Source organism: Eleutherodactylus coqui, chromosome 6 (genome assembly GCF_035609145.1).
Source record: "Eleutherodactylus coqui strain aEleCoq1 chromosome 6, aEleCoq1.hap1, whole genome shotgun sequence".
Classification (NCBI taxonomy): Eukaryota; Metazoa; Chordata; class Amphibia; order Anura; family Eleutherodactylidae; genus Eleutherodactylus; species Eleutherodactylus coqui.
In genome coordinates, this window is record NC_089842.1 from 203564026 (window position 1) to 203577037 (window position 13012).

Sequence of the window (13012 nt, forward strand, 5' to 3'; positions counted from 1 at the left end):
GGCTCTGTGTCTGTCAGAACCATTTCCAGGTGCTTGGCTGAAAGACATTTGGTCTCATAGCAACCATTACATTTATGGCCTTTGACACCCACCCACGGCTGCCTCCATTAGCACTGGTATCCAATATATAGAGGTCCGGCAGCACTCAAACACAGCTTTCCCAGATGGGTGAGGTAGATATATGCACGGCCACCAGTCAATGGGATCATGGACCTCCAATCCTGGGTCAATCTATAACAGTAAGGCAGAGGCAGCAGCATCAAAGGTGTAGAGTAAAGATTAAAATCCTTTTATTGCTCCAGATAGTAAAAGGCAACGTTTCGACTACATGTCTTTTTAAAGCTTAACGAAAACTGCATGATGTCAGTGCAGTTAGAGACAACAATTATCTCTCAAAAGATGGCTTTAAGCGATTTTTTTTTAGGAAAAATCGTTGCTCAAACATGGATTGCTTAGAAATTGACAGGAGTGATTGACCACGATTTTTCGTTTAATAAAATTGTTTAGAACTGAAAGTTTTCTTTTTATTTCTGTTTTAGTTTATGTTCCATTTGAGAAGATCACCTTTTCTGCAGGTGTTTAACAACAGTCCAGATGAGAGTTCCTACTATAGACATCACTTTATGCGTCAAGATCAAACTCAGTCCCTTATAATGGTGCAGCCCATCCTGTATTCCTACTCCTTCAGTGGTCCTCCAGAGGTACAGTCATTATACGTGGCAATTGCCATATTGCTAAAAGTGTGATGCTTGGTTTTTTTATATATATAAATTTATGCTATGTAGTGTTATGATGGATGTGTGTCGAAATTACAGAGACTGAGGCTAAATCCACATCTGCACAATGCCTTCGGTCTCTTTTTTTTTTTTTTTTTTGTTTCTGTCCCCAGAGCCATGCAACAAAAATACCAGAACCTTGTGACGGACCGGAATGGTAATAGATGGACCCTGTCGACTATAATAGGGGCAATCCAGCTGTCTCCATGCCGGTCAAAATTTTCCCAGCTGTGTTATTTTGTTTGGATTTTGTGCCAAATCTCTAACCTCAAGCACATGTGAAGATGGCCTTAGGTACACCCTAACAGAGTCCTAGAAGTGTTGTTATGCACGGGTGTTATATAATGGCATATAAAAAAGTATAGAAATTCATCACAGTTTAAATTTAAAAAAAAAACTTCTCTGAAGGATAAACTAATTTTCAGCGGAAGATCGAGACAAATAAATAAAGAAGGGAGAGGTGGATTAGCCAGGAAGCAGCACTGAGAGTAGATTGTAGTTGTGAATGAGGGAAGTCAACACAGAAGGTGTTGGAGTGGTCCAAGTGAGGGATAACAATGGCATGTACTAACATTTCTATTTGGGACTGGGGAAAGTGTGGAACAGTTAACTATGATAGTTCTGAAGATAAGATACGGAAAGATGAGGATTTTGAGAGGTTAGACAAGGAACAGAAGCAGGTAAAAATAAGATCTAGTGTGTGGCCCTCTTTGTGAGTGGCTGTGGAAGACCACTGGGTGAGCCCAAAGCAGAACGTAAGTAAAAGGAGTTTGGGGGCATTGGAGCTTTTCATATAAATAGAATCCGTGTAAATATCACAGTTGGAAAACAGTTTCACACGGGACGGAATTAGGCAGCCAGATCCGCAGCTGCGGAATGCCACGTGAAAATCTTCAGATCTAACTGTGGATTTTAATGCGAAATTGCAGCCAGGTTTTAAGCCATTGTCAATTCCAAAGCAAAATTTCGGTGCAGAATTAACCGCAGCTTGCGGTGTGTCACGTGGACTATTCTGTCCTATGTGAAATGTCCCATAGTGGAAAACATGACACTTTCAGAGAGTAACAAGCATTTTGGACACATATGCGATGTTTTGGAGAGACCAATCCCTTTATCAAGTATGCACAGTGCAATTCTACCACCTCCAATAAAAACCTATCAAACAAAGCATGTACTGTACATCTCAGGGATATATGCAGGTGATTAAACCTGTGGCATGATTAGAGGAATGGGCATGGCACCAGAGACCCTAAAAGTGGTTCCATCCTTGGCCTATGAAAAGGCTCTCAGAGGCTCTTTGTGTGTAGTGGACACCTCTTTTTCTGCTTGTATAGACCTTGTTGACCACGAGACATGCCTCTAAGATGCAAACAAAAAGATTTTGCCCACCAATGTTACGATCACACATGTAACGTTTCATTTGATTCCAACAACTCGTTTTAGGTGCTTGATTTTTTTTTTACAATGAGTGAATCTTAAATATTCAAATGTAGTGCAGGTTGAGTTAAAGTTAAGTTAAAAGAGCAGTTCTATGATTAGAGAATGTCAACAACTCCCCCATTTGTATAGATGGGGCAAGGTGTGAGTATATTGAAGGCCACAAGAAAACAGGAGAGACTATAGCCTGAGGGTGTTAGTCATATATCAAAATAAGTAAGATGGAACAATACTTCTGCAGCGCCAACTATTGGGTGGCAGCATTCCTTCAAATCAATGATTGACACTTTATACAGGCCTGTAGAGCAATGATTGGAAATTAAAAACTAAGCCAGAATCCATACACAGACAGCTGTTTCTGGGTTTTTCCCCTCATCAGTGTGCAGTTGGATCCTGGCTTGGCTGGTTAGAGGCCTGTGACCTGGGTTAGTAGAGGTAACATCACTCCTTAGGGAGAGCACCAAGAAGGTGACTGAGCTCTACAGACTTGTATAAAGGGTCAAGCATTGATTTAAAGGAATGCTGCCATACAATGTGTGAGGCTGCCGAGGTATTGTTCCATCTTTCTTTCATCCATATTACCCATAGGGTTATCCAAACACAGTAAGCCTGCAGCACTTCCTTGGCTTGTATTTCAGTATCTGGATCACTTAGATCCTGAATGTCCGTCATTGAGAAGTCTAAGCCCAAGACTCATGTGCAAAGATCTGTATCTTGAAAAGTGACAGCATACCAGGTGCATATATTTAAAGGCTTCTCTATTCCTCTATTCCTGCGATGTTTCGACCCTGCTCAGGGTCTTTGTCAAGCTTATACAAAATATATATAGACCAACAACACTTATGTCCCACAGAATAATCCCTCCACCAATCACAAGTAAAACCCCTCAGGTGTAACATATCCTCAATCACTTGCAATGCAGTAACCTGATCCAGCTAAATCATGGATTAGGCGTGCGTGGCAGTTCCAACATCCTCGCGCTATCCACTAGCAACGACACAAATCCAGGGAATTCCCTCTGTGATGTAATTGCTTGTAATCCCAGCACACACTATGGAACTCACTATCGGGATACCAGTCTTTTTCTCAGGGGGTTATTAGGCAAAAATTTTTGCTAACTAGTGGTGGCTCCCCGTCCCATCTTAAAAACGGAAGTCTCTCCCTCAATTTAGACCTGTTGGTTGTCCTTGACATATATATCCCTATTCTGAAATATATTTACTGATGTACTATCTTGACTCAATAAAAAATATATATTCTCCCTTGCTGTTCTCATCTACTCATTCTTCCTCTTTACTATTTATAAGTCATTAATTGTTCATACCGTCCCTCTTAATTTCTACGTGTATGAATATCCCTCCTTTAAATATACCCTTTATTTGCATATATACACATATCTCTTTTTATAAATACAGAGGGAGAGGGGAAAAAAATTTCCCTTATGTTATTACCAATAGAAAAATGAGTACAGGAAATTTATATATATGCCAACAAAATAATTTTTATTCATTAATCACTATTTAACACAGGGGTCATCATTCTGTTGCCTGATGTCCCGTCCTTTCAATCATCCATAGTATTATATATATTAGAATGTCCTACTGGGTCTTGCAAACTTATAGTCATTCCAAGTCCAAGGGCCTCACCACATGGAACCAGGGCAAGTCGGAGCGAACATCGCTATACGCATATCCATGTATAATATATGTACACCTGAAGAGAAGCAGAAAACATATCATTTATATAAAATCCATTAAAATACAATAGCTGATATTAGAACAGTGCTGTTTATATCTGCTACAGAACATATGTCTAACTGGGCAGAATCCATGCAGATTATATATGTGGCATAAAGTCATATTCTAGGTTTAACCCTTTAGGTGACATTGTATCTAGAGTGAAAATCCAACGTAATTCTAGTTTTTTAACCTCTGTAGTCTATCCCCACTCCTTTCCAAGGGTGGCACACTGTCAATGACTCTAAACCGTAACTGGCTTATAGTGTGTTCTCGTGAGAATGCCTTGGAACTGGGAGTTCCTTATTTTTCGTGCGTATAGTGCTTTTGTGTTTACTAATTCTTTCACAAATCACCCTTGTGGTGTGCCCCACATAACAAATCTCTCAGGGACAGGTTATTACCGTATATTCCGGCGTATAAGGCGACAGGGCGTATAAGACGACCCCCCAACTGTCGCCTTATACGCCTGGAATATGGTGTAAAAAAAAAAAAAGCAGTACTCACCTCCCCCGGCGTTCTGCGGCGCTGCTGCAGGCTGTTGCTCTTCCTCATCCCCGACCGAGCATTGCTTTCTGGAGGCGGGGCTTGAAATCCCCGCCTCCAGAAAGCTAATGCTGTGATTGGCTAATTCACGCGTCGTCAGCCAATCACAGCCATTCAATAACATCATTTTATGGCTGTGATTGGCTGATGCCAATGATGTCATTGAATGGCTGTGATTGGCTGACGGCGCGTGAGTTAGCCAATCACAGCATTAGCTTCCTGAAGGCGGGGATTTCAAGCCCCGCATCCAGAAAGCAATGCTCTGTTGGGAACTAGGAGGGAGCGATAGCCTGCAACAGCGCCGCAGAACGCTGGGGGGAGGGTGAGTACTGTTTTGTTTTTTTTTTGTTTGACACTTTTTTTTTTTTTTGTATAGCCAGCGTATAAGACAACCCCCGACTACAGACCAGATTTTTCGGGGTTAAAAAGTCGTCTTATACGCCGGAATATACGGTAAACACAAAAGCACTAATATATATATATAATACTATGGATGATTGAAAGGACCGGACACCAGGTGACAGAATGATGACCCCTGTGTTAAATACAATGGTATACAAGGAGGCGGCAGCATCAACGGTGTAGAAATGATAAAAAGAGGTTTTATTGCCCCATAGAATGGCGACGTTTCGACTTAATCTAAGTCTTTTTCAAGCCTAATACATTGCCATAAACACACATCTTATATAGTGAGGACAGACAAGGAGGACACTCCTCCACCTCCTTAATCAGTAAGTAATACAACACACATGAAACAAAAAACAGACATGGACTATACAAAAGACAAGATTCTCTACACATATACATTAAGGCAAAACCTGGACTGCATCCATGTGTTGGGCTGCTCCACACAGCATTCCACTATGTCCTCATTCATGTGTTCAGTCGGACATGACGTCAGGCGAGTCTTCCCGGCGCACCGCGCGTATCGCGTCACAGCCAACCACAGTAACACTGCCGATCAGCGTCTCGGCCATCCACAATATGGCGCTGGCTCTATCAGGAACTAGTCATGCATAAAGGCACTTACGGGATTAGAATAAGCACGGCCAACCACAAGATGGCGCCTCCGTAATGGAAATAATGGAGCACGCCAACCAAGGGTGCCTATACATGAAGTACATTATATATAATAGCAAAGATTGCTTTGGCACATAAGGGAATACTGCAAATTCACAAAAAGCTCCCACAAGGTGCCAGCAAAACATTAGTCGCCTATACTAATAAGGCAGAACAGAAGAGAATTATTGTAGATAATAAAAACTATATGCAAAAAATGTGTGTCAAAAAAAATTTGGTAAAAAATTTTTTTATTAAAAAATTAAAATAAATACCAACAAAAAAGTGTTAAAAATAAAAAAGCATGATAAAGTAGTATATGTGCATGTGTGTAAGAAGTAGCTGTATAATAGTGATAGTGTGTAATAAAAATAAAAATAAATATACATAAAATCACGAAATAAAAAATAAAAACTCAACATGCGACTGGACAAAAAGTGGACAGAAAATAGCAAACCTAAATAGGTGTAAATAACTAATCTTTCAAAAGTATGGTGCATAAATAAGTAAACTCCAAAAGATTATAAAGATACATAAAAAATCTAAAAAACGCTAATAATCGAAAAATAATTTTTTGGCTTTATTAATACGGAAAATTTTGTTTTTTAGAATGCATGACATCGCTAGAGAGAAAATACAAATTGTCAACTGACAATATTAGACATAGCAAGGACATAATTGTAATAGTGAATAAATAGCCGGAAAAGACGCGAACTGTGGAGAAGACCAACACAGAGACCAGGAGAGAAATCTAGAAAAAAAAGAAAAGGATTAAAAACAGGCATCTAAAAACTATATACAACAGATGAGGATCCTTAAAGGGGTTGTCCCGTGCTGGGTTTTTTTTTTTTTCAACCCCCCCCCCCCCCCACATTCGGCGCGAGACAACCCCGATGCAGGGGTTAAAAAAGAACACCGCACAGCGCTTACCTGAATCCCCACGCTCCGGTGACTTCTTACTTACCTGCTGAAGATGGCCGCCGGGATCTTCTCCCTCGGTGGACCGCAGGGCTTCTGTGCGGTCCATTGCCGATTCCAGCCTCCTGATTGGCTGGAATCGGCACGTGACGGGGCGGAGCTACACGGAGCCGGCATCCTGCACGAGCGGCCCCATTGAGAAAAGAAGAAGACCCGGACTGCGCAAGCGCGTCTAATTTGGCCATTAGACGCCGAAAATTAGGCGGGCTCCATGGAAACGAGGACGCTAGCAACGGAGCAGGTAAGTGGAAAAACTTCTTATAACTTCTGTATGGCTCATAATTAATGCACAATGTACATTACAAAGTGCATTAATATGGCCATACAGAAGTGTATAGACCCACTTGCTGCCGCAGGACAACCCCTTTAAATATAAGAGGCAAAGACATACTCCATGTTTAAACCGAGAGGATGCAACGTATTGAGGGTGTGAATCCAGCGCAACTCTTTCTTTTTGAGAAGAGCCTCCCTGTCACTTCCTTTGGTCAACGGTGGAACATCATCAATAATCCTGAATTTAAATTGACTTATCCTATGCTTTTTCTCATGGAAATGCTTGGGGATCGGCAGGTCCAAGCACTTTGTACGTATAGTACTCTTATGTTTAATCATACGACTACGTGCTTCAAGAGTCGTTTCCCCCACATTTCCCAGTCCGCAGGGGCAGGTGACCAAATAGATGACATAAGAGGAGGTGCAGGAATATCTCTTCCTAATTTTGAATTTCTGGCCTGTATATGGATGATGAAAGCTATCACCCTTGACAAGATTGCCACAGCAAACACAGCCAAGACAGGGAAAATTGCCCTTCTGGGCTAGTGCTAGTACTCGCTGTGTATGACTCACCTTCGGTGCAATTGATTTCACTAACTTGTCACGTATGTTCGGGAGCCGTCTGTAGGCCATCATCGGTTTTTCGTTAAATTCTGGTACCACACTTAAGCTTTTTGTCAGAAGGGACCAATGTTTGTTTATTATGGAAGAGACCTGCCCATTATGTCTACCAAAAGTGGAGATAAAAGGCACTCTTGCTGGTTTGGTGGTTTTACTTTTAGGTATCAACAAGGTGTCACGCTGCAGTTGTCGTACTCCGTCAACTGCCCTGTTGATAAGAGGTCTCGGATAACCTCTCTGCAAAAATTTATTTGCCATCTGCCCCAATCTCTTTTTAATGGCAGTATCATCAGTGATTCTACGCACCCGTAGGAACTGACTCCACGGGAGGGAATTTACTGTTGGTCTAGGATGAAAGCTGTCATAGTGTAAGATACAGTTCCTATCAGTCGGTTTAACATAGAGCTCTGTCAAAAAATTTTCACCGCCATAGCATACCATTGTATCCAGAAACTGGATAGACTCTTCGGATGAATTTAGAGTAAATTGTAATTCCTGATAATGTGAATTCAGTTGCTGATGAAACAAATTAAGTTCATCCTGAGAGCCACTCCATACCACAAATATGTCATCTATGAAACGAAACCAAGCCTTAACCCGTGGCCAAAATTCAGATGTATGTATAAACGTTTCCTCAAAGTCGCGCATATACAGGTTTGCATAGGTGGGCGCGACATTAGACCCCATGGCGGTGCCCTGCCGCTGCTCAAAGAACATCCCCCCCAAAAGAAAAATAATTCCTGGTGAGGATGAATTCGAGCAGCGACAGGGCAAATGCCTCACACCCTGGGGCCCAGTCGCACCCCACCATATAGTGTCTTACAGAGGCTAGCCCTTTCTGATGTTGGATCGACGTATAAAGAGAAACCACATTGAATGTGGCTAGAACACATGGACCCGAGATTTCAATCTGTTTTAATTTGCATAGAAAATCACTCGTATCTCTGATAAAAGAGGAAGCATTCTCTGCCCAAGGGCGAAGCACCTTGTCCAGGAATTTTGCAGAGTTAGCAAATATGGAATCACGTCCAGAGACGATCGGTCACGCTGGGGCGTTATTCAATGACTTGTGAATTTTTGGCAACAGGTATAGTACAGGAACACGAGGGTATAGTATATCAAGGAAACGTGATAATTCGTAGTCTATGACTCCCTCCATGACCGCATCATTTAACATAACCCTCAATTGAACCTGAAGCCTCAAAGTGGGATCACCTTTTAGTTTGACATACACTTCTGTATCATTAAGTTGTCTGAATGCTTCATTGTTGTATCCTTCAGTATCAAGGATAACAATAGCGCCGCCTTTATCGACTGGCTTTATTATCGCACCATCTTGTGCCAAGTTTCTTAATGCCATGCGCTCCCCCCTTTTAAGATTGTAATTACCTATTTTGTGCTTCGAGTGAGATCTCAATTTTTTAACATCTTTTTCCACAAACGAAACAAAAGTCTCCAAGCAATGGTTATTGGGAAGAGGTTGATAATGGCTTCTGTTGTGGAGTCCGACACCCCTGAGGGAAAAGCCCCCAGTGGTACCAGACTGCAAAACAGGAGCCACATCAGGTGAGGGACATACAGCAAATTGATTCTTAAGACGTAAATTACGAAAGGAGCGTTTAAGGTCAAGATCCAATTGGAACCAGTCAGTTTCTGTCCAGGGCAGAAGGATAAGCCCTTTGACAGGACACTCAATTCATTAATCACTAAATAGTGATTAATGATTAAAAATTATTTTGTTGGCATATATATAAATTTCCTGTACTCATTTTTCTATTGGTAATAACATAAGGGCATTTTTTTCCCCTCTCCCTCCATATTTATGAAAAGAGATATGTGTATATATGCAAATAAAGGGTATATTTAAAGGAGGGATATTCATACACGTAGAAATTAAGAGGGACGGTATGAACAATTAATGAATTATAAATAGTAAAGAGGAAGAATGAGTAGATGAGAACAGCAAAGGAGAATATATATTTTTTATCGAGTCAAGATAGTACATCAATAAAAACATTTCAGAATAGGTATATGTATGTCAAGGACAACCAATATGTCTACATTGAGAGAGAGACTTCCGTTTTTATGATGGGACGGGGAGCCATCACTAGTTACCAAATGTTTATGCCTAATAACCCCCTGACAGACAGACTGGTATCCCGATAGTGAGTTCCATAGTGTGTGCTGGGATTACATGCACATACATCACAGAGGGAATTCCATAAATTTGCGTCATTGCTAGTGGATAGTGCGACCATATTACTCAGAGGAACTTAGATGGCCTTATAAGTCTCCTCACTCGCCTTCTTGGTGATCTCCATAAGGAGTGATGTTACCCCTCCCAACCCACGTTATAGTCCTCTCACTAGCCAAGCCAGGATCCTACTGCACACTGATGAGGGGCAAAACCCCTGAAACATCTGTCTGTGAATGGATTCTGGCTTGGTTTTCAATTCCCAATCATTGCTCTACAGATCTGTATAAAGGGTCAAGCATTCATTTGAAGGAATGCTGCCATCCAATAGGTGGCGCTGCAGAGGTATTGTTTCATCTTTGTTTCTTGCATATTACCCAGGGGAGCATGGATGACTTTAGGCCTCATGCCCACTGGGAAATTCGGGCCCGCACGGATTGTCCATGCAGATTCCCGCAGCGGGTCCCTCCTTTCCCGCAGACACATGAGGCCTGAAAATAAGATTTACTTACCTGTCCGGACGCTGCGGATCTGCCCTCTGTCGCGGCCGGATTCTCTTTTTTTTTTTTGGCCTGGCGGATGTGCTCGGCACACCGGCAGCATGCCGTGCGCATGCATCCGGGCACATCGTTTTGTTTTTTTGAACTCCGGCGGCACAGCAGAAATACAGCTGCGGGTAAGCCGCGGGAGCGGACTGCTCCCATAGGCTTTAATGAAAGCCATGGGAACCGCGCATGAAATGTAGCATGCTGCGGGTGTTTTGCCACACGTGCGATCCGCGCGGCATGGAAAAATGACATTTAACCCCTTGACGACCAGCCCATAGTGTTTTTACGTCCTCCCGAAGTGGGCTCTATTCTCTGAGGACGTAAAAACATGCTTCCTGCAGAGAATAATGCCCCTCGGGCTGTGGACGTGACAGCTCCATGCTGTTGGTGTCCGCAGGTAGCTGACAGCATGGAGCTGTCATCCCGGGCTGTTCGGAGCCCCCCCCCCCCCCCCCCCCGGCATTGCGATCGGCGCTATGCAATGTATAGCGCCGATCGCAAAAAAGTAAACAAAACTGCAAAAAAAGTGACATATTCAGCTGCTCTGATGGATCGGATCCATCGGAGCAGCTGAAACTACTTACCGAGGTCCACCGCACGGCTCCCCGCTGTCCCGATGCTCCGGGCCCCGCAGCCGTCCTTCTGCGCATGCGCGCCAGGCGGCATTACGTCAGCCGCATGCGCAGAAGGCCCGGCGGCGCGGGAAATTTAAAATCTCCTGGCTCCCGGCTCCTGTAGGTAGTCGGGAGGCAGGAGATGTCAGCGGAGACCGCGGTGAGCGGTCCCCGGTACCGCGATCGCCATTATCCAATGGATAATGGCGATCGCGAAAAAGTTTAAAAAAAGTAAATGTTTCAGCTGCCATCATGGATCGGATCCATGAGGGCAGCTGAAAATACTCACCTCCATCCTCCACGATGTCTCCGGTGATCTGGAGCCGCCACGGGCTTCTGCGCATGCGCGCCGAGGGGGAAATGGAGGCGCATGCGCCGAAGCGCCGCAAAATTTTAAAATCCCCTGTCTCCCGGCTACCTTCAGTAGCCGGGAGACAGGAGATGTCACCGGGGACCGCGGAGTGCGGTTCCCGAGCACGCGATCGCCGGTATCCGTTGGATACCGGCGATCAAAAAAAAGTTGTAAAAAGTTTTTAAAAGTTGTAGTTTCATCTCCCCTCATGGATCCGATCCATGGGGGGAGATGAAAATGCTCCCCCAAGGTCCCCAAAAGCCCCCCCAAAGCACAGGGCATTACCCTCTACTGCGCATGCGCAGTAGAGCCTAAGGCAAAAGTTGCCTTAGGCATAGTTACTTGCAGGGACCAAAGTAATTGGTCCCTGCTGACATGGGTGGCTGTGATAAAGCTATCACAGCCACCCATGTCTTTTGTTTAATAAATATGGCACACAATTAGTCCTGGTATCTCTCCCCTGTCACTCAGAGTGATTTGTGACAGGAGAGAGATAGCTGAGAAAAATCGTGTGCCATATAGAGAGTTAAAAAAAGAAAAAAAAAAACCCGTTATTACCCGCCTTCACCTTCCCTTATACCCCAATTACCCTATTTTATCCCTGTCCACTTTTTTGGGGGCAATTTTTTTTTTTTTACCCCCATTAAAATTTTTTTTAATAAAATGGAGCGTAGGGGCTACACCACCGAGCAAGCGTACGTGCTGCTCATCGCTTCAAGCTTCGGTAGCGATGCTACCAGCGAGTCGGAGGAGGAGGAGGTTTTTTTTGAGAGTGACAACTCTGCCTCCAGCGCTATGGAGGTAGAGGAAGTCGTTGGGGCAGCGGGGCCAAGTTATGCGGCGCCCGCCACTGTGTGGAGTGCCGCAAGTTTGTTTGCGCCCCGCATCCCAGAATTTTTAGCGGCTCCAGGCGTTAATCTGGACGTCGCAAATTTCACCCCGTATCATTTTTTTAATTTATTCATTACTGACGATGTGCTGCAGTTAATTGTCCAGCAGACAAATATATACGCTGGACAATACGTGACTGCGCACCCCACGTCGGTTTATTCCGTGATGTGGACCGCCGTAGATGTCCCTGAGCTAAAAAAATTTTTGGGACTTATTTTACTAATGGGACTCGTAAAAAAGTCATCAATACGGTCCTATTGGTCCACGAGCGCCATTCACGCGACGCCCGTATTTGCGTCGATAACATTCTGCGTTTTCTTCATTTTGCGAATAATACGCAAATCCCCCCAAGAAGTGACCCAGCATACGATAGACTGGGCAAATTAAGGCCCCTTATATCGCTATTAAGGGACGCCTTTAAAAACATTTATATCCCCCCAAAAAATCTGGCGGTGGATGAATCTCTGATGAGTTTCAAAGGGCATTTATCTTTCCGCCAGTTTATTCCCTCAAAGCGCGCAAGATACGGCGTCAAGCTGTACAAAATCTGTGAGAGCGCCACAGGTTATACTTGCGACTTTTTTATTTACGAGGGCAGGGATCGCCAATTAAACCCCCCCAACTGCCCTGAAGACATTGGCATCAACGGGAAAATTGTGTGGGAGCTCGTGGGCCCTTTTTTAAATAAGGGGTACCACGTATATACTGACAACTATTATACGAGCGTCCCCCTTTTTAAAGCGTTACACGCCGCAGGTACAGGGGCCTGCGGAACTATCCGTAAAAATAGGGTAGGATTCCCACAGCCCCTTGTTTCCAGGCGTGTCGACAAAGGCGCGTCTTACGCACTGGCCTATGACCCCTTGCTGGCAGTTAAATGGCGTGACAGAAAGGACGTCTTTATGCTGTCCACTGTGCATGCAGACACCTCCGTTACAGTTAGGGAGAGGGGGGCTGCAGCGGAGAAAATTAAACCGGTCTGCGTCA

General features: G+C 43.8%; 1 protein-coding gene across 5 annotated transcripts in view; it reads left to right on the forward strand.

Moving 5' to 3' along the window:
• The window catches only part of SEC23A (SEC23 homolog A, COPII coat complex component), a 189538-nt gene that overhangs the window by 144081 nt on the left and 32445 nt on the right, over nt 1-13012 (forward strand). For all 5 annotated transcript variants that reach the window (XM_066608625.1, XM_066608622.1, XM_066608626.1 and 2 more), the window contains one exon: nt 540-701. In XM_066608625.1, the coding sequence (XP_066464722.1) occupies nt 540-701 (162 nt within the window). The remainder of the gene's footprint in view (nt 1-539; nt 702-13012) is intronic.